The 22098-nt window shown below is 48.8% G+C and overlaps 1 protein-coding gene and 1 long non-coding RNA gene across 2 annotated transcripts; one reads left to right on the top strand and one right to left on the bottom strand.

The window, feature by feature from the left end:
- Window positions 1-10059: 10059 nt before the first annotated feature.
- Window positions 10060-13382, bottom strand: LOC116269986. The gene is made up of 3 exons (XR_004177789.1): window positions 11569-13382; window positions 10563-10670; window positions 10060-10389 (listed from the first exon to the last, which is right to left on the bottom strand). It is a non-coding gene; the product is annotated as an uncharacterized LOC116269986 (long non-coding RNA).
- Window positions 13383-13390: 8 nt separating this feature from the next.
- LOC101001967 (putative UPF0607 protein ENSP00000382826) lies at window positions 13391-16094 on the top strand. The gene has a single exon (XM_009189184.4). It carries the CDS (start codon window positions 13655-13657, stop codon window positions 15053-15055), a length of 1401 nt encoding a protein of 466 aa, XP_009187448.1. The 5' UTR covers window positions 13391-13654; the 3' UTR covers window positions 15056-16094.
- Window positions 16095-22098: the final 6004 nt, after the last annotated feature.

Genomic DNA, 22098 nt, shown 5'->3' with positions numbered 1-22098 from the left:
AGCAGAGGCAGCCCCAGGAACATTTCTGAGAGATGGTGGAGAAAGCTACGGGGAGGTTCCTCCTCCTTCTCCTTCTGATCCCTTTCTCTCTCTCACCTTCTGTTTCTCCCACTCCCTCTCTGTTTGTCTTCTCTCTCCCTCTCTCCTTAACTGGGTCCACCTCCTCCTCCTCTCCCCATCCCTCTCCTTTCTTCTCTCTCTCCTCCTCCTTCCCCTTCTGATCCCTTCCTCTGGTTCTCCCTCTTTCCCGATCTCTGTCCCCCTCCTCTCTGTCTTTCTCCCCTCTCTGCTTCTTCTCCAGTCTTACACACACACACACATACACAGAGAGAGACACACACACACACACCCCATAGCTGTCATCGCCTGAGATAACTGCAGCACAGACATGAACCTGATCTGAGGCTCAGCGTGTGAGGGGAATGGAGAGGCCCCTAAGATGCTTCTGAGCGTGTGGCCCACGTGCCCATCCCTTCTCATCTCCATTTGCAGCACCACCCTTTCGGCACCCCCAGCAGCCTGGACCCTGGGGCTGGGAGGAAGGTGGGGCTGTGCTGGTGCAGGGGCTGGGCCCTGCTCAGGAGGTGGCATCAGGAGGAGGCTATGTCAGGAGAGTGGTCTATGTGAGCTTGGGCTGTGTCCAGCACAGCCATCACCAGGGTCTCTAGAGATGTTTGTGGGTGGATGGGATGACATGGCCAGCTGCGTCCTGGCAGGTGAGCCTCACCATCCCTCCCCTGATCACCCAGCTCAGCCACTGACAGCTGGAGCTTGGGAGGAAGGAGGCTCCACTTCGCTCTGACAGACATCATTGCAGGCCTGAGGTTGTTCTGATGAGGGCGGGGCCCACATGCAGAGGGCACAGGACCCTTCTCCTCACCTCCTGTGGTGAGCCAAGCCTCAGGCCAGTGTCCAGTCAGGGCCTCCTACGGGTTGCCTGTGTGCCAGGCTGGTCAAGGCAGCACCTGGAGGGATAGAGCCTGCCTAGCCCCATGGGGGCAGAGGGGCAGGAGCCTCCACCTGGGAACAAAGGCCCTGTGGGATCTGAGCTGCTGAGCCAGGCGGTCTCTGTTCTGTTCCCATGGCCACCCCCGCCCCCAGGCCTAAGTATCGGATGCCAGGATGGACAGCAGCCAGTAAGCACGCCCGGTTCAGCCTCCCTGATGGATCTGTCCAGGCTCACATGAGACCATAAAAGGCAGTCCCAGCAAGCCTGGCTGCTACGTCCTTCTCTACCTTCTTGGGGGCTGCAGGCCCCTGCATTTCATTATCTTGGCATCAAAAAATAAGCGACAACAGCTCTGTCTACTTCTTTTGTGGGGGAGAAAAGTGCTCAGAAAACTGAGCCAACAGCACGGCTTTGCATTTGAGTGGCTCTGCCAACTTCCAATGATTGTTCGAGGAAGCCAGTGGAGGGGAAGTGGGTGCCCTATGTTAAAGTGGGATGAGGCTGGGGCCTGGGATGGACTTGAGGGATGGGAGGTGGCAGAGCCAGTGAGGGGGTCGGAAAGGTCCCTCTGGTAGGCCCAGTGTGACCTGTGGAAAGGAAAGAGGTGAAGCAAAGCAGCCTTCGCCGATCTGACTGCCAAACCCGAGAGTATTATGCTGTGCCCTGCAGGGCTGGCACCATTAACCAATAAAGTCTCCATTTAGGATAAAGCAGTTGACCTGTTTTGAGAAATCTGATACATGGCAAAGCTTTCTGAGATACCATCTGAGATTTAAGATTGGAAATCTCTGCATCAGCCTGTCATTTTGTAACAATGGTCAGTCGTCAGGAAATTTCCTGTAGACCTTCCTTCTGTGATATGTTGAGGTTTCAAACGGAATTGGGTGGCAGGTTGTGGTTGTAAAGATATGTAGCCAGATGGGCTGAGGTAGGAGGCACTCTCTCAAGCTCCTACATCCCCCGGTGAGGGCGAAGGGGAGCTTCCATTTCCCATAACAAAAGAAAAACTTCGGCCAAATTAAATTTATAGGAGTTTAATTGAGCAATGAATGATTTGCCTTATTTGAACATGGTTCGAATAGTTGGCTGCATTTAACTGACCAAAACTCGGTGATTGGCACAAGTGTAGGCTATGATCTGTTTACACCTCCGCTTGTTATAGTTCACAAAGTACAGAGAAACCTTTAGGCCGAACTTAAATATGTAAGGAGGCAGCTTCAGGCTAAACCTCATTTAACACCCACAACAAGCAAACCGATGGAACTCGAGGCCCCAGAAGGCAGATCTGGCTGGAAATCCAGCCACCTTCAGCAAAGGGTTAAACAAATGAATGGGTGACCGATGCCTGATCAGTTACCAAAGACAGTCATGATATTTGGGGGACATCTTTGGTGAGGGTTTCTTGGGAGAGAACAGCCTGATGTCAGGCCCCTGGAGGAAGATAGCATCCTGCATGCCCCGAGGAGCTGAGCAGGCCTCAGTCGCGGGCCTGAGGCTGCTCTGCTCTCCCTGGGAACCTGGACTATGGTTAGGGGCACAGGTGACAGGAAAGGGCCTGACCGTACCCTGCTCTGGGGTCACACGAACCCTCTCCACACCCTCCTCAGTACTGAGACAAGGACACATCCCCAGCCTCTGCGCAGACCTGGCAGCCTCACCCGGCCTGCCGACCCTAGAACAGCGGACCCCCAGGCCTCCCAGTTCTCCCTTGGCCGCCACCCTAGCCCTGGGTTTCCCTCCCCAGCTCCAGGTGCCTGCGAGGGCTGAAGGCTCAGGGTCCACTTCTCCCACTGGAGCGGCACCCAGGAAGAGTCTCTGTCCCCCAGCTTAGTTCTCTGCACCTCAGAGCTGGGAAGAGGTTTGCAGAACTGGTGGTTGTCTAGGAGCAGGAATGTGCTTCCTAGGCCGGGCACAGTGACTCACACCTGTAATCCCAGCACTTTGGGAGGCTAAGGTGGGTGGAGCACTTAAGCCCAAGAGTTGGTGACCAGGATGGGCAACATGGCAAAACCCCGTCTCTACTAAAAATACAAAAATTAGTCAGGTGTGGTACATGCCTGCAATCCAGCTACTCAGGAGGCTGAGGCAGGAGAATCACTTAAGCCCAGGAAGCAGAGGTGGCAGTGAGCTGAGATCGTGCCACTGCACTCCAGCCTGGGTGACACGGCCAGACTCCTCAAAAAAGGAGAATGTGCTGCCTCCATGGGAAAGGCTGGGCTCTCTTTAACCTCCCCCCAAAAGTTGTGTATGTGTAGACAGTGTGTGAAGTGTGATGGATGTGGTATGTGATGTGTGGTGTGTGTGGTGTAGGTGGTGTGTGTGGTATGAATGTGTACATGTGGTGTGTATGTGATGTGTGTGAGGTGCATGTGTGTTGCATGAGTGTCGTATGGTGGCGTGTGCTATGAGTGTGTTGTGTATGGCTTGTGCAGAGTATGTGTGGTAGAGTGTGTGTGGTGGGTGTTGTGTGTGGTGTGTGTGGTGGGTGGTGTGTGTGGTGTGTGTGCTCTGTGTGTGATAAGGTGTGTGTGTGGTGGGTGGTGTGTGGTGTGTCTGCTCTGTGTGTGGTGTGTGTGTGTGGTGGGTGTGTGTGTGTGGTATGTGATACGTGTGGTGTATGTATGTGGTATTTGTGGTGTGTGTGGTGTGGTGTGTGTTGTGTGTTTGTGGTATATGTGGTGTGCATGTGGTGTGCCAGTGTGGGTGTGGGGTGTGTTGTGTTGTGTGTGTGGTGTGTGGTTTGTGTGTTGTGTGTGTGTCATGTCGTGTGCCTGTGTGTTATGTGTATGTGTTGTGTGTGTGTGGTGTGGTTTGCCTGGTTTGGTGTGGTTGGTGTGGTTTGCGTGTGGTGTGGTTTATATTGTGTGTGATGTGTGTGTCATGTGCCTGTGTGTGTGTGTGTGTGGTGTATGTTGTGGTTGTGTATGTGTGGTGTGTGTAGTGTGTGTTGTGTGTGTGTGTGTGTGGTTTTGGTGTGTATTGTGTTTTGTGTGTATGCTTGGTGTGTGTGCGTGTGTGGTTTATGCTGTGTGTGTGGTGTGTATTGTGTGTGTGTGGTGTGTGTGTGGTATGTACTGTGTGTGAGGTGTGTGTTGTATGTTGTGTGTGTGGTGTGTGTGTGGTGTAGGGTGTGTGTGTGGGGTGTGTGTTGTATGTGTGATGTGTGGTATATATGTGGTGTGGTGTGTGTTTGTGGTGTGTGTGTGTGTGCAGTGTGATGTGGTGTGTGCAGGTCGTGTGTATGTGTGTGTGTGTCTGAGAGAGAGAGGGAGACAGAAGGGAGGTTAGATTTTGAGGCTCAACGACTCATGTCACAAGCGGTAGCGTGTCCCTGGATGGACATGGCTCTGGGTGTGTGGTGATGGTGGGGTTTGCGTCCTCCTGACCCGCCGTGCTGTGATCCGGAAGTGCTGCGTCAGGGTCCCAGCCCTCTTTGGTGTGGGGCAGCCGGGCCTCAGCCCTCCATGGCATCTCCCGGGGGGGCATGCAGGCGCTGGGAGGCTGAGCTGGGAAGGAGGGTGCCTGGCCTCTGCCTCTTCCCCTTCTCCCGAGGTGAGCTGAGGTTAGGGCCCTGCCTGACACCGCTCCTCTCCAGCAGCTCTGCCTGTGTGTCTTGCTGCAGAGTCTGGCCCCAGAGTCAGAGTCATCTGCTCCATCCAGCCTCTGAGTAAGGCACTCCCTGTCCCTCAGCCATCTTCTCTCTTCTCCTCCAGATGCACCGGTCTGTAGAGCACTGTCTGCTTGACCCGCCCCACCATGGGCTAAGTTTTGAAGGGAAAGGAGGCCTGCAAATTTGCAGATGTGAGTCAAGCTACCCCCAAATCATCTGGTGCCTTGGGCCTTGGTTCCTAAGGAATGATGTCTACAAAAATAACACAGCACTGACTACTGTGGCTTCTGGCACTGGCAAGGCGGGAGGCAGGGGCTTCGTGAGCCTGGCTGGCTATAACTGGGCATGTGGACTTTTTATCTTGCCAGGTCACAGCCGTGGAGCTGGCCTAGTCCATAAGTGGACAGCTGCCTGTACCACGCAAGGTTTCACTTCTAGAGAGGCAGGGTCCTGGCAGAGGGCCTTGGGCCTGGCCTTGGGGAGGGAGAGCCCTCACAAGCAGTGCCATCCCTCAGGTGCCCAGTGGGGTCCGAGGAGGGTCCTAGCCATGTGCTGGTGGGCTTCAGAGGCCTTGGTGGGCAGGTGGGGCAAGGACCCAGTTGTAGACAAAGAGCGTTTTCAGTACCCTTCCTCCCGGCAGGGATAGGGGCCTGCCGAGAATCCAGGTGTGTTACTGGGGCAGGCCTGATGGGCAGGGCCAGGTCAGCTCCTCTAGGCTCCATTTTACACGCAGGCCGAGGGGGCATGTGGACCCTTGCTCTGGATTCGGGGGGTTCCTGCAGGCTCCACAGCCAGGCCCTCCGCATGGTCTCCAGTTGGCTTAATATACAGGCAGGAGGAGGCTTCCCTGGAAGGTAAGTCTTAGGTCTGAGAAATTCCACAGCAAGGGGCAATGCAAACAGTGAGGGAGATGGGCGGGAAACGGCTGCTCACAAGCGTGTGCGGACCATGTTCTACACAGAGACCCTGCTCAATCCAGAAAGCTCTGAGAGGACACGCCACTTAGGGGCTCTGGAGGTTGGCATGTGCCCTGGCGTTGTAGAGGGCACATTCTCAGAATGGATGTCTTACTCAGGGAGCTTTTCCGCTGACGGTGATCTCAGGTCATGGAGGTGAGCCACAGGCACTGACTGGCTGGCGCTGCTTGAAAGCAAAGCCAGAAGAGCTTCCCCATCAACCTTCCTTCTCTCAGATCCCCCCACGTCTGTGATGACTTTGGAAGCACTGAGTCCTGGGTTCTGGAAAGGTTATTGTGCCTGGGATAATTGCTCTGTGGACCAAAGCTTGGCTTGTTTTCTAAGCCCTGTGGGTTTTAGGCAAGTTTTTGACAAAAGATATTTTTTCCTTTTTTTTTTTTTTCAGACGAAGTCTCGCTCTTGTCCCCCAGGCTGGAGTGCAATGGCACAACCTTGGCTCACTGCAACCTCTGCCTCCTGAGTTCAAGCAATTCTCCTGCCTCAGCCTCCCAAGTAGCTGGGATTACAGGCACACACCACCATGCCCGGCTAATTCTTGTGTTTTAAGTAGAGATGGGGTTTCACCATGTTGGCCAGGCTGGTCTCAAACTCCTGACCTCAGGTGATCTGCCCTCCTTGGCCTCCCAAAGTGCTGGGATTACAGGTGTGAGCCACCGCGCCTGGCCGACAAGGATTTATGCAAATTTGCATTTCTGCTAGCTTTAGATGAGAGCCTTGATAACAGTAGATCCTCTTGTTAAGTTCTATCTGGAATGTGTGTCATTTCACTGAATTTAGACAAGGCTTTATACCTTTGGATGACAGGGTGGGTTACTGTCAGGTGTCTCCTAGAGCTTCTCACCCCAGCCTTCATTTTACTCTCCCAGGTGTTTATTTTGAGCCAAAGTGCAGCAGTATAAAAATGGATTTTGCTGTTTTGGTGGCTGGCTATGGCTATGAAGGGGCAGAATTGAATAAAAATAAATACTGGCTGGTGAAGAACAGGCATAAATTGCCAAAAATACTTCTATTTGAAATTCAAAAGGGAATTCTTGTTTAGAATCAGTATTTTGGATACAGGTCTTAGATTCTTTATCCTATTTAGGTTAAACACAGAATGTTAACGTTTGATTATACCATTAAGATATTGTCACAAGTGGTATCAATGTAATCTTTTTACCTTTGCATTGCTAAATTCTGAAATTTTTCTTAATCTTGAAACATATCTGGCTGAAAAACATCCAATTATTTTTCTCCCTCTGATTTTGCAGTTCTGCAAAAGGTCACAGATGGGATGGAAGGTACGTGTAGGTTATGACTCAAGAATGTATAAAGGATGAACAAAAACATTGGCCTCTCCTGATTCTTTCTGCTAAGCCTGTGGCCTCTCGCACACTGTTTAAGTTGGGTCTTCCTGTTAATTGCCCAGTGGATTTTATTGCTGGAAAACCTGCTTTTCTTTCAGCTGGAGTGAAGACTGGGACATGTGTGGCTACATACAGATGGCCAGAGACCGGAATAACAACTGCAGAGTCGCCACGCTGGCCAGCCTTCCTATTGTGTGAGCTGATGGACGGTGAAGAGGAAGGACTTGACTGGGGATGGCACATACATGGGAGGACTTCATCTGAAATCTACCAGCCCCTGCTGTGGGATGCACACTGGCATCACTGAAGATCCAAGGGTGATTTGAATTCTGTGACATTTTCATACTGGCATATGTTACCACTATTTTGATTACTGCTATAACCAGCTTTGCATTATTGATTCACTGAATGGCTTTAGATTGTTTTTGCTTTAAAAGGATGGATAAAATTTTACCTGTTTAAATAAAACTTAATTTCACTTGGAGTGGAGGGGCTTCTTTCTGTTTTTGATGTTTTGACATTCGGTAGTGTAGTCAAGCATGTAACTGGGCTCTAAAGATGGAACTGCTGTGCTGGAGGTTCACTAGGAGGAGAGCCTTTTCGCTCTTCTACGAACAGATACGCAAATCTCATGTCAGTTGCCCAGTGGCTATGTGTGACCCAATCTTTGATTGGACAGAAAACGGACAAATGACCTATGAGGACAAAGGAAACCTATGGTCTTTGCAGTGGAGGCAGGACAGGGCACTAAGGCATTGCCAAGGCTGTTTGTCTTTGCGTCCTCAAGGGACACGGGATAAACTCCAGCATTTGTGGCTGAGCTTCAAAGGTGGTGTGCTGGCTTTGGAAGGTGGAGGACCAGATGAGAGAACCAGAAATGAGGATCTATTGCTGCATTTAAACCAAGCTGCCTATCCCTGAATAATTTCTTAATAAATAGCAACAACTTCCCAGATTGTACTAGCTTAAAAAGCACATAGTTTCATCATCTGTATGTTTTCAACAATCTCATGTTCCCCCTCAAGAAATATAAACAGTAAGTGGAAGTGTTTAGTGAATAGACTCTGTATCCCAGAGGAGGGTAACCAGGTACACAGCGGAGTCTCAGCTCACAAAGCCTCCAGCAGGCTCTGCTCAGGTCCGTCCATTTGGATTGGACCATGTGCCTTGCTGGACTCTCCTGGGTGGTCCCTCCTGAGTACTTAATGACAAGTGTGGCATCTGAAGTGAAATTCTTTGGATTTTGTAATGAAAATAGCCAGTGTGGTAGCAAGAAGACTTGGGAGGCTCCAAAGCTAAATCTATTGTACTGATTGGGACCTAGGTTTGATATAATTTGAATTTATGCTGCATCCGCTATGTGAAGGTCATCACCACAGTGGAGGAGACAGGCCCTGACCTCAAAGAGCTGCAACTATTAGAGAGAGGGAGGTCATCAGGAAGGGCCTCCAGGAGGCAGGGAATGCAGACATCAGCCAGAGCAGTAGTCAATATGAGAAGGTGAAGAAGTCAGCATCTTAGCAGAGACTAGCACGTCAGCAACCCTGAGTCAAGACCCTGTGGTGAGAGACCCTGAGGAAGTGACTGCATCCAGGGTTTGGGTGACGAAGCTTGCCCAGTGGAGAGTTTGGACACAGGGGAACCACTGAGGGGGCGGACGCAGTGAACAGACTGTTCCAGTTCTTTCTTTCTGTCCAACTACCCAGAAACCCAGTGGCTTGGAAGAAACATTTTTCACGTCTGTCTGGACTCAGCTGCGTGGTTTTTACACAGAGGTCTCTCTCTGTGCTGGAGACATCGTAGGCTTGACTGCACTGGACATCAGTGAGGCTCACTCACATGGCTGGCCACAGATGCTGGTGTCAGCTGGACGTTCATCTTGAGCTGTTGACCAGAGCACCTGCTTGGGGCCCCTCCATGGCTTGGGCTTCCCATGCATCAACACTGGGAAATACATGTATATATGTATTCGAGGTCCATAAACTTAAAACACTGAATTTCGGCCAGGCGTGGTGGCTCGTGCCTGTAATCCCAGCACTTTGGGAGGCTGAGGTGGGTGGATCACCTGAGGTCAGGAGTTCAAGACCAGCCTGACCAACATGTGTTTCTACTAAACACAAAAAATCAGCCAGGCGTGGTGGTGCATGCCTGTAATCCCAGATACTTGGGAGGCTGAGGCAGGAGAATCACTTGAACCCGGGAGGTGGAGGTTGAGGTTGCAGTGAGCCAAGAATGTACCTTTGCAATCAAGCCTGGGCAAGAAGAGCAAAACTCCATCTAAAAAAATAAAAATAAAAATGAAAAACCACTGAATTTCATCAATGTTAATGATCACCTCTATTGGTAAAAAAAAAAAAAAAAAAAAAAAAAAAATTAATCATAAAAAGTATTACCAGGAGATTTGGTCTCATTCCTTTTATATTACATTTAAAAAGTTCCATAATTCACATATTTAAATTTTTTTTTCATATTTACATTTTCAACAAGTATGTATTAAGCACATTTTATTAGGTCGTGCTGTGCTGGGTTTGGGGACATAAAAGTGAAGCGAATACTCACACTCCCTTCCCATGGAGCTCCTGTTCCCAAGTGAACAAGCAGAAGGCAGAGCAAAGCCTGGAACAAACCACGTGCAAGTGCCGCACTGGAGAGGCTCTAACGGGAGCCCAAGGGCAGTCGGGGCACACGCCAGGGATGTGCCGCCCTCTAGGAATCAGGGCAGGTCTGATCAAGGACCATCTGATCCCTTTTTCTTTCTTTCTTTCTTTTTTCTTTTGTTTTCATTTTTCAACTTTTACTTTACAGTCAGGAGTACATGCGCAGGTTTGCTACAGGGGCATATTGTATGATGCTGAGGTTTGGAATATGAATGAATCTGTCACCCAGACAGTGAGCATAGTACTCAATAGACAGTTTTATTTCAACCCTTCCCCCCTCCCTCCTTCTCCCTCTTGTATTCCTCAATGTCTATTGTTCCAATTTTTATGTTCATGAATGCTCATTGTTTAGCTCCCACTTATTAGTGAGAACATGTAATTTTTATTTTCCGTATCTGCATTAGTTTGCTTAGGATAATGGTTTCCAGCTGCATTCATGTTGCTGGAAAGGACATGATTTTGTTCTTTTTTATGGCTGCGTAGTATTCCATGGTGTATGTGTACCACAGTTTCTTTATCCAGTCCACTGTTGATTGGCACCTGGGTTGATTCTATGTCTGCTATTGAGAATAGTGCTGTGATGAACATATGTGGGCATGCGTCTTTTTAGTAGAATGATTCATTTTCCATGGGTATATATCAGCAGTTGATGTTGGCTATTTATCTTATATCTTGTGAGCACAATAGTTGACAGGCAGAGACAGACAACAATCAAATAAACAAATGTAGAGTAATTAAGGCCACTGATTTTGAAATGGAAGAGTTCTGGGTTTCAATCATGGTTCAGCTTCTTAACAGCCATGCAACTTTGGGCAAGGCACTTAAACTTGTAGAACTCCCATTTCCTCACCTGTAAAAGGGAAATTTAAAATGTGAGTACTCTGAAGATTAAAGGGGATAACTCAGTGATGCTTAGTATACAATCCCCAGTCCCCAGCATAGAGCCACTACTATTCTTCTTAAAGGTGTTTTGTAACCTAAGAGTGCCCCTATATCATTGAAACACCCTGGTTGGGGTCTTACCTTGAGATAGATCACTGAAGATTTTAGATAGAATTGTCAGAAAACACAGGAAAGTAATATGCCATGTGACAGGCCCTTGAGACCTGGGGAGAGCTGGTCACCTGAGGTCTTAGGACAGAGCAGAGATGGACAAGTTAGGGACACAGGACCATAAACATGACCTGGAGCCATGCTAACACGCTGCCTCTGCTAAGCTCTCTGCTACGGTTTGATGTATGATTAAAAAACCCCTGTGCCTGAGGGCTTCTCAGCTAAACGAGTTCTCCTCATCATTGCAGTCTGCCCTGTTTATCCTTGGTTATTGAAACCCGTATATGCAGATGTGCTGAAATAGGTCAACCATGAACACCTTATCCGGCTAAAATCCAATCTTGCCAGCCAGTGACCCATCTAGGAAGCTTGTGTTCTTCCCCACCTTCTTTTGCATTCTCTCAGAAGCACAAGCATGTCAAAAAGCACTTTCTTGACTATTAGCAAGAAAATGACTTTCTCGACTTCTAACGGACTGATCATCTACTGTGTTCTGCTGGCAAACTGGAGTTGAAGCACACATGAATGAACGTTTGCCTTAAAACGTCAGTCACTGAAAGACAGCCTTGGAGCCGTGCTGATGACCTGTACCTGGCCCTGCTTGTGTCATTCATGAGGGTTTCCTTGTCCTGATAGAGAAACTGTAAACCCCCATGCCAGCCCACATTTGCCCAACGCAGCAACGGGGATACTCATCACACCGTCATGTCCCATCTTATCTTTTTTCTTAGTTTAAAAATGATTCCATTTCTACAGGATCAGTACTTACTTACGAGGGGAGCAGGGCTAATGCCCTTGAGTTAGTTGTACTGACTCCTCATTAGATGGGGAATGTGTCAGTATTTTCAGCAAACCTTGAATGTGATGAAACATTTGCTAAACTGTCTCCCAGTTTCAGAACAAGCTAACACACTCAGGGGCTCTATTTACAGCAATTGGGTGGAGTCAGGAGTGGGAACACGTCTTGCACTGTCACCTTGATTAACAATAGCTCTGACTTGTGGGAGGACGGTCAAGTCCTGTCTCCTGTAACATGGGGCAGTGATGGGTCAGGGTCATGGCTCCTGCATTTGGGTGAAGCCTTCTCATCACTTTTAGATAAACAAGTGCAGGACGACCGCAGGCCTCCCCACTTCCATCAGCATCCTCCCAACTCCCCCTGACGTCCCTCATGAAGCTCCCCACTGATTCAGAGATCCCGTCCTGAGGGGATAAAAGAAACATTCATTAACCCATCTAGAAAGTCATGAATAATTCATGAATTACATTGAATTCATCCCTAGTATAACTATCTTCAGAAATTCAGACTTGGGAACCCATTAAAACATCAAAATAGTCAAAGATATTTATATCCACAATGAGTTCTTAATAAATGCCCAATACAGAACAATATAAATTAAAGCAAAAAAGTACAAATTTTGTGCATTGACAGGGGATGTGGGGGGAATATAGCATGTTTATGTGTGATCAAAACTTTTTATCAGCTTTAAATAGCCTATCATAACTATAAATTTTTAAATGTAAGCTCCAGAGTAACCAAAGAGAAAAAAATTATACCACCAGATATGTCAATGAAATTAAGGAATCAAAGCTTATCAGTACAGAAACTCACCAAACCATAAAGGAAACAATAAAAGAAGAAACAAAAGATCTACAAAACAACCAGAAAATAATTAACAAAATGACAGAAGTAACTTCAGATGTAGAGTGGCCGAATGGTTTTTCATACATGTTTCCCTAGTCCAGACACCCAAGAGTATGTCCTTCTCTAGGGCATAAGAAAATCTAGAGTTATATTTAGGATATCATAATGTGTGGGGAAGAGTGGACCGAGCTGGCATGCTCACAATGACCAAATTATGTTGGTCACATTTTAATCCAATACATTGATCCACAATTAACTTGTAAATAAATAAAGTACTTGCTTTCTAGACACATTCCAGGAAGACCAGAGAAACTGACTTTTATCTATATGGAATAATCCACTGGCAAATTTCTTTTAGGATAGACCAAAGCTGATCTAGAACATAATCTTTACATACTTGGATCCTTCCCATCAGACAAGAAAGAACATCTGGGGTGAAAGGCTCCATTAGAAGAGCAATGTGGGATGGTGCTGTGTTAATGGGTAGTCCCTGCCCTACATCTTTGTAGAGGACTGGAGCCCAGAGTGGGCCATGGCCAACTTATATGTTGAAGTGAAAGCCTCCTTCTAGGTGTGCATGTGCTTATTACAGATATGCCACGGTGCGAAGTACCCCAGGACTACAGGAATAAATAAGAATAAGTGCTGTATCCGTGATCATGAGGCACACAGGCCAGAGTGCCAGCTGTGGAATAGCACAGCTCGGGTCCAAAGCCTGGCTGGGCCATGACCACCTGAATGACCTGAGTAATGATCTCAGACAAATTTGTAAAAAGAAGTGGAGGCCCTGCCTGCCAGGGGGCTACGCGGTAAGAGGCAGCATCCAGTCAGGTCAGGGCACCATGTCCTCTCCTTGGAAACCTGTGCAGCGAGGCTGGAGGTCCTCAAGGCCACGGCAGCCATGGAGAAGGCGGGCCTGGCTCCAGGCGGCACAGAGGCACTGGACAGGTGCCCGGGGGGGAGCCTGGCGGGATCTGGCTCGTCCTGCGCTCTGCTTCCAGGTTCTGGCCCTGTAAACCGACGTATAGGGCCAAGACAGGGCCATTGTGTGTCAGCCAGTGCCTGGGTCAGGCGCCAGGCAGGAAGGACTCTGGCGGATCAGCCCCACAATGCCCACAGCCCTACAGGGTGGCCCATCCAGGGCCACACACCTGCCCCCAGGAGCAGGACGTCCCTGAGGCTAGAGAGTCCAGCTGGACCAGTGGAGGGGCCTCATCCTTTGCCCTTTGACTCCTCTTGTAGGCACCCTCACTGGGCACCTGCACACTCCTCCACACCCTGGCTCTGTCACCAGTCCCATAGTGATGTCATAAGCTCCCAGGTGCCCAGTGCGCACCCAGCCACAGAAAAGTGGGTGACTTAGGAGTATCCTCTCCACTTCTGACCCCTAGTTTCGTCCGCGCACAACTTGCTCAAAATGGGCAACTCGCTAAGCATATTTTGTTCCTGGTTCCGCCGCAGGTCCCGGCGAGGCCATCGGCAACGTGCTCCTCTAAACGTATTTTGTTCCTGGTTCCAGCGCAGGTTCTGGCCACACCATTGGCATCGTGCTCGTCTTGTCTGTGAGGCCTTCCCAGCTGGCTGGGCTCACCTCGCGGCTCCTGCACCTATGCCTGCCCCTGGAACCCTGGGCTGTTCCCGATTCCTCTTCTACCCTCAGCGACATCCTGGGCCTTCTTTTCCAGCCAGGTGGGACGGCGCCCCTACGAGGCTGTATCTTCTCCCTCAGAACAGAGGCACCCCACCGAGGGTCCCGCCTCCTGTGGTCTGGAGCCCCCCCTCAAGGAAGAAATCTGTGCTGTCTGCTCGCAACTCCGTGATGTTCGGACACCCCAGCACCGTGAGGATCCCTCGTCTCAGATGCAAGTTTAACCTCCGACTGCCTTCATTAGATGAGCAGTTGATCCCAGCCAGGCTCCCGAAGACAGAAGAAGAGCCCGAAGAACCAGTGGAAGTGGATCAGGTAGAGACCCACGGGCAGGAGGATGAGAAAAGGGGCCCCTGTAGCAATGGGGAAGCAGCTTCCACCTCTAGGCCCCTGGAGACTCAGGGAAACCTCACTTTCTCCTGGTGCAGTCCCAGGCCCTTGGAGGGAAATGTCCATCTCAAGAGCTTGACAAAAAAGAACCAGAGTGACAAGGCCCAGGTGCATGCAGTGAGTTTCTACTCCAAGGGCCATGGAGTCTCCAGCTCACACAGCCCTGCTGGAGGCATCCTTCCCTTTGGGAAGCCTGACCCAGCTCCAACAGTGCTCCCTGCCCCAGTTCCAACAGTGCTCCCTGCCCCAGTTCCAACAGTGCTCCCTGCCCGAGTTCCAGCAGTGCTCCCTGCCCCAGTTCCAACAGTGCTCCCTGCCCCAGTTCCGGGCTGCTCCCTGTGGCCAGAGAAGGCAGCCTTGAAGGTGCTGGGTAAAGACCACCTGCCCAGCTCTCCAGCGTTGCTTATGCGGGGGAAGGACATGCAGCGCAAAGATCCTCCAGCTCTAGGATCAAGTAGCTCTTCTCCACTCCGAGCTGCCGGCCACGAGTCCCGCAAAAGAAAGCTGTCAAGGTCACCGCTGCCGCTGCAACCGACCCCTCCCCTGCAACTGAGGTGGGATAGAGACGAGCTGCCCCCACCCGCTAAGCTTCCCTGCCTGTCTCCTGAGGCACTGTTAGAGCTGGGTCAGGCTTCCCAAAGGGAAGGACGCCTCCAGCTGGGCAACATGGATAAGAACATGAGGGTGTTAAGTAGAACATCAAAATCCAGGAGACGAAAACAGCCCCTTGGGAGGAGAAAGAAGACACGGCAGGGCAGGCGCCGTGGCTCACGCCTGTAATCCAGCACTCTGGGAGGCCAAGGCAGGTGGATCACGAGGTCAAGAGATCAAGACCTGAGGAGCATCTCTGCCTGGTCCCTGTACCATCTGGGAAGTAAGGAGCGCCTCTGCCCAGCCGCCTCACAGTCTGGGAAGTGAGGAGGGCCTCTGCCTGGCCACTGCTGGGTCTGGGAGGTGAGGAGCGGCTCTGCCCAGCGCCACCCCCCCAACCCACTGTATGGGAAGTGAGGAGCATCTCTGCTTGGCCGTCTCACAATCTGGGAGGTGAGGAGCACCTCTGCCTGGCCACCAACCTGTCTGGGAGGTGAGGAGCACCTCTGCCCAGCGCCACACCCCCACCCACTGTATGGGAAGTGAGGAGCATCTCTGCTTAGCCACCAACCCGTCTGGGAGGTGAGGGGCACCTCTGCCCAGCGCCACCCCCGCCAACCCACTGTATAGGAAGTGAGGAGCATCTCTGCTTGGCCGCCTCACAGTCTGGGAGGTGAGGAGCGCCTCTGCCTGGCCACCAACCCGTCTGGGAGGTGAGGAGCGGCTCTGCCTGGCCACCAACCCGTCTGGGAGTGAGGAGCACCTCTGCCTGGCCACCAACCCGTCTGGGAGGTGAGGAGCACCTCTGCCTGGCCACCAACCCATCTGGGAGGTGAGGAGTGCCTCTGCCTGGCCACTAACCCATCCGGGAGGTGAGGAGCGGCTCTGCCTGGCCACTAACCGTCTGGGAGGTGAGGAGCACCTCTGCCTGGCCACCAACCCGTCTGGGAGGTGAGGAGTGCCTCTGCCTGGCCACTAACCCATCCGGGAGGTGAGGAGTGCCTCTGCCTGGCCACTAACCCATCTGGGAGGTGTGGAGCGGCTCTGCCTGGCCACTAACCCGTCTGGGAGGTGAGGAGCGCCTCTGACCACCCACACCACCGTCTGGGAAGTGGGGAGCCTCTCTGCCCCTGCTGCTGTGCAACCCTCCAAGTGTGAAGTGACATCCTTGTGTGTGATATTTCTGCCTTCCCCAAGTTTGCATTTTCGACATTAAAGTTTACATTTATTTATTTATTTATTTATTTTTAGACGGAGTCTCACTCTGTCGCCAGGGCTGGAGTACAGTGGCGTGATCACGGCTCACTGCAAGCTCCGACACCGAGGTTCAAGCGATTCTCTTGCCTTAGCCTCCTGAGTAGCTGGGATTTTGGGCACACACCACCATGCCAGGCTAATTTTTTTGTACTTTTAGTAGGGAGCCTGGTTCACACCATGTTGGTCAGGCTAGTCTCAAACTCCTGACCTTGTGATCTGCCCACCTCGGTCTCCCAAAGTGCTGGGATTACAGGCTTGAGCCACCACACCCAGCTCAAGTTTACTTTTTAATTAAAAAATTAAAAATAATAAAAAACGACAACAAGAAAACAGACAGATGGAGACGGTCCTGGACAACACGGTGAAACACCTTCTCCACTGAAAATGCAAAAATTAGCCGGGCGTGGCGGCGGGCGCCTGTAGTCCCAGTTACTTGGGAGGCTGAGGCAGGAGAATGGCTTGAACCTGGGAGGCGGAGGTTGCAGTGAGCCGAGATTGCACCACTGCACTCCAGCTTGGCGACAAAGCGAGATTCCGTCTCAAAAAAAAAAAAAAAAAGTAAGACATGGGAAACTGCAGCGCCACCCAGCCTGCCCCTGCTGTCTCCACACCTGCTGAGACTCCCTACCCTTGGCCACCTACACTTCACAGATCCCGGCTCCTCCTCCTACCTCTGACTTGACCCACGTGGCTGCTGGGTCCCTCACCCTGCCTGTCCCTCCACCTTTGCCCACACCAAGAATTGAGTAAAATTTGATAGCCATAATTCCTAACTCTCCCCCTGGCTCCTCCTGCTGACCTTACCCCCATTTTGGGGGTTCGGCCTTATGAGAAAGGAGGCTGCTCTCATTCAGCTACAGTTTCAGTGCCTCTGACCTCTCACCCCTGCCCAATACCTCCTAGCCCCGCATCTTTCTCCTTCCAGCCTCCCTTCAGAAGGTAGCCTCCTACACCCATATGTGTGCATTCCTCTCCTCCTCTTTCTTCCCCTACTCCTCTTCCAGCCCCTTCCACCGGGATCCCTGCTATCACCCATCAGCTGTTGAATTCCACAGCAGCCATTTCCACCATCACAGCAAGGGCATCTGACCACCTGACCTTGCAGCCCCCTTTAGGCCCTCAGCTCTTTGCTATGGACATGACCCCCGCTACTAACGCTGTGGCTTTCAGATCTTCACCAAGCTCCAGAGTGAGTAGTCTCTTAATTTCCCAAATTAAATGCACAGTAGAGGCACCCTGGAAAGACATCGGCCTCCGTCTGCCTGGCTACATTCATATTCTCCAGCCCCAGCCCTCGGCCCACACTTGGGGCCCCCTGATGGGCAGCAATGAAAAGCCTGTGTCCCCAGTGCCCCTGTTTTTCTGAGCCTTCCCATCAGGGCTCCTCCAGGCACCTCCAGTTTAGGGAGCCGCACCTCTGCAACATCCAGAACAGATGGTAGGGACGGCACCACAACTCCTGCGACTGGACACAATTAGGGTTCTCATTCAGAAAGAGCACCTGAGGCCCACTGGTACACACAGGTGGTACGATGGGGAACAAATAAGAAGCAAGTCTCCCTCCACATATGGTCCCCATGAATGGACATTCCTCCTGGAGGAAGGGGCTCAGTCCCTTGAAGTTAAATTTAAGCTGCTCTCTCCTTATAGAAGCCAGAGGCCCAAAACCTCAAAGTGTGTGTATGTCTGTGTGTGTGTGCCTGTGTGTGTGTGTCTGTGTGTGTGTGTTGGAGGGTGTGGGACTGATGAGCCCAATCAGAGCCACAGTGTATTTGAGACACTCCCCTGTGGGCAGAAGCAGCAGCTAGCTTCTGTCATCATCAGCTGTGCCCTCCCCGGCTTGACTGTTAATCTGGCTGACCCGAGTCCCCAGCCAGGTCTCTATTCTTTGAACTGGCAGGATGCCCGCTGCTCTTTACAGGTGCCCGTCTTCCCCTTGCCCATTTACTTTGATGGGCCCTTCTCTCTCCTGATTGTGTGTATTAAAACCTTATTCTTGTTGCTCTGCCTCTGCTCATGTGTCTATATATTTTATAATATATATATTATATTTTTATTAAATATATATTAATTATATGTAACCTGAAAACTAGATATAAAGAATGTAGGCATATAGATATCTTGCAACAATGAAACCGAAAGAAACTTGCAGATCAACAAATGTAGGGACCTCATAAAATTCAAATGACAATTTTAATGTAATGGAACAAAGGCAGAACTGTCACTCCCCTCCACAGTGAGAAAATGGAGCTCCCTGCCCACGTGCAGACTCTCCTGAGATCCGCCTGTTGGCGCCATGCTTTGCAGTAACTGGATGCTTCCACCACTTGTTCCTATGTAAGTTACACAGAGGCTTCCTTTGTACATCCTGTAATGAAATCTTTTGGCCTTCACTTGGTGAGAACACAATATTTCATATTAACTCCCTGTGCATTCTTTTTTTAAAAAGAATTTCTCTATAACAAAGAAAATGTCACACCCTGGCATAAAAAAAAACGTTAAATAGATTAAAATGCAGGCCTTGAGAGGGTATGGAAGCTCTCTGTTAAGTCAATCATCTAAATGAACCGAAATATGTTGATCTTCATCGGTTACTCACATCTCCAGCAATATGACACTGTAGGCATCTGATCTCCTCCATTAACATTTTATTTACAAAATCAGGCTTCAGGCCAAAGCTGAGTGAGTGCTGCTGAGTGACTCAGCCCCTACAACCGGAAGCATGAACTTCAGCCCTGACCACAGCAGAGGAAAGGCTGGTGCTCCCCTCACCTTGAGTGCTCATTTGATGGAGAAGGGCTGGGCCTGGGCCCTACCCATCACAGTGCTGGTCCTAGTCCCTGCCCACACATGGTCTGATCTTCTGTGATCATGCAGTATAAAGGTACTAGAGCTCAAGGATTGCATCTAACTCCTGCACCCTGGATCCCTGCCAGATGTCTATATGCTGGCCCAGAAGGCTATGTGCCCTGGGGACTTAGAAAGTTCACATGATTCAGCTGGGCGCAGTGGCTCACGCCTGTAATCCCAGCACTTTGAGAGGCCGAAGTGGGCAGATCAACTGAGGTTGGGGGTTCGAGACCAGCCTGATCAACATGGTGAAATCCCGTCTCTACTAAAAATACAAAATTAGCCAAGCATGGTAGCGGATGCCTGTAATCCCAGCTAGCTACTCAGGAGGCTGAGGCAGGAGAACCACTTGAACCTCGGAGGCGGAGGTTGTGGTGAGCCGAGATCGTGTCATTGCACTCCAGCCTAAGCGAGACAAGAGCAAAACTCTGTCTCAAAACAAAACAAAACAAAACAAAACAAAACACCAGAAAGAAATTTCATATGATTCCTGTCTCTATGAGCTTCTCCTCATAAACACATCTCCAGTAACCTCAGGGCGGGCAGGGTGGGGGAGTACGGGGCGATCATATTTTCAGGGCATTCCTTATTGATGCAAAACACTGAGAACCACTACATAAAATATTTGAAAAAGTTTACTGCAATGATATTTGAAGAACCTATATAAAATAACTAAACAAACATAAAAACGTAATTGAATTTTACTTGAATATGTTCACAGTATAAACTTTAAAGTATATAAAATGAAAATGATAAGAAGAACACGTGCAAACACTTGGAAATTAAAATGTACATTTTTAGGCTGGACACAGTGGCTCACAACTGTAATCCCAGCACTTTGGGAGGCCAAGGCAGGTGGATCACCAAGTCAGGAGTTTGAGAACAGCCTGGCCAACATGGAGAAACCACGTCTCGACTAAAAATACAAAAATTAGGCAGGCATGGTGCCACGCACCTGTAATCCCAGCTACTTGGGAGGCTGAGGTAGGAGAATCACTTAAACCTAGGAGGCGGAGCTTGCAGTGAGCCGAGATCGCGCCACTGCACTCCAGCCTGGGCAACAGAGCGAGACTCTGTCTCAACAACAACAACAAAAAATGCACATTTTTAAATTGATTAAAGAGGAAGTTCTGAGGAAAATTTAAAAAGGCATAGAACTGAATTAATATAAAAATAAAATATATAAAATGTGATAAGATCCTGATAAAGCATTGCTAGTGGAAAATTAAATAGCATTGAATGCTTATATTTGAAAAAACAAAGGTCTAAAATCAATAATATACACTTTCACATAAAGAAACCTCTCTAAAAAGGGCGAAATAAAATAGAACCATGAAGAAGGAAGGAAATAATAAAACACTATAACCAAGAAGAATTTTTTCCAGAAACGTAAGGCTGGTTCAATACTCAAAAATTATCAGTGTAATCCACTATATTAACAATTTAAAGGAGAAAACAAAAATGGTCACATCAATTAAGGCGGAAAAAGCATTTGGCAAAATTCAACATGACTTATGTTAAAAATTTTTAGCAGACTAAGAATAGAAGCTCACAACCTCAACCTAATAAAGAACACCTACAAAAAACTAAAAGCTAACATCATGCTTAATGGTGAAAGAATTAATGCTTTTCTCCTAAGTTCCAAAATGAGGCCAGAAGGTCCTTTCTCATCTTCTTTTCAACTTAGGACTGTAGGTCCTAACCAGTGCAGTATGACAAGAAATGGAGATGAAGACATACAGGTTAGAAAAGAAGAAATATTACCATTAATATTGATGGATGACGTGATTGCCTATATAGAAAATATCAAGGAATCTGCAAGAAAACTCTTAATAAATGATGATATATTACTTTATCAAAGTCTAAGGATACAAGAGCAATATACAGACATGAATCATATTTCCAAATACTAACAATGAACAACTTGAAACAAAAACTAAAAACAATGTCATACACAACAGTTCCCCCAAATTGAAATATTTTGGATGTAAATTTTAGTGTGATAAAAGCAAGATAATTCTAATGAAAGGAACCAAACAAGACCTAAATAAGTGGAGAGACATACTACTTTCATAGATTGGAAGACTCAGTATTGTAAAACATCAACTCCCAACAACATTTGTTTTTTTCAATATAGAGAAGCTTATTCCAAAATGTGTATGGAAAGGTAAAGAAATTAGAATAGCTAAAACAATTTTGGGAAGACAGAATAAAGTTGGAGGATATTAAGACTTGCCATAAAGCTATAGTATAAGACAGTTGGTACTGTGGAAGAACAGATATATCGTTCAATGAACAGGGTAAAAGAGTGCAGAAACTGACACACACAAAGACAAAAAACTGATATTTCACAAAAGTAGAAAAGCACTATAATGGAAAAAGGAATTGTATTTCTAACAAATACACAAGTTAACTAATATCAATAAAAAGTTTACTGCAATGATATTTGAAGAACCTATATAAAATAACTAAACAAATGAATCATAGATTTAAATGTACACTTTAGTACACTTTTAGTACCTTTTAGTTCCCTTTTTTGGGTTGAAAGCGAGACATGATACACTGGGCAAAAGGAACAGAGGTAAAGAGGTCGTTTGTGTAAGGCTCTGTGTTTATCTAGCTGGTAGTTAGACTGTCTTTACTGTTTGGTGTTGCTGTAGGTGTCAGAGGCAAAATTTACTCTTGTATCCTTGTTAGTATCTCCCCTGTTGTCTTTGAGTTTCCCTAGAGACTCCTTATTAAATAAGTGCTGAGACAGTCAATTCCTTCCATTATAATTCCCTTATTATACAAAAGTCCTACTGACGTGGTGGTGAGGTGCTTATATGGGAGAAGAAATGTTCCATAGTCCTGTGATTAGGTCCCAGGCACAGTGCACAGTGAGCCTATGCTCCCAGGCTGTGACCTGCACACGTGCTTCTCAGTAGCCCGTGTCCCTGGTGGGACAGGAAGGCACAGGGAACTGGAGTTTAACACGTCTCTTTCCCCAAGTCAGTTAGGCTCGGATAAAACCCCAATACATTAGGCTCTGCTAAAAATAGTTTCTCTTAAGGATAGGCTTTAGGAAAGTAGAACTAATGTTCTGCTCTTATTTCAAAATGGTTACTTTTCCCATCGTCCTGTCA

The sequence above is a fragment of the Papio anubis genome, chromosome 13, assembly GCF_008728515.1.
Source record: "Papio anubis isolate 15944 chromosome 13, Panubis1.0, whole genome shotgun sequence".
NCBI classification, from domain to species: Eukaryota; Metazoa; Chordata; class Mammalia; order Primates; family Cercopithecidae; genus Papio; species Papio anubis.
This window is presented reverse-complemented; position numbering and strand designations above follow the sequence as displayed.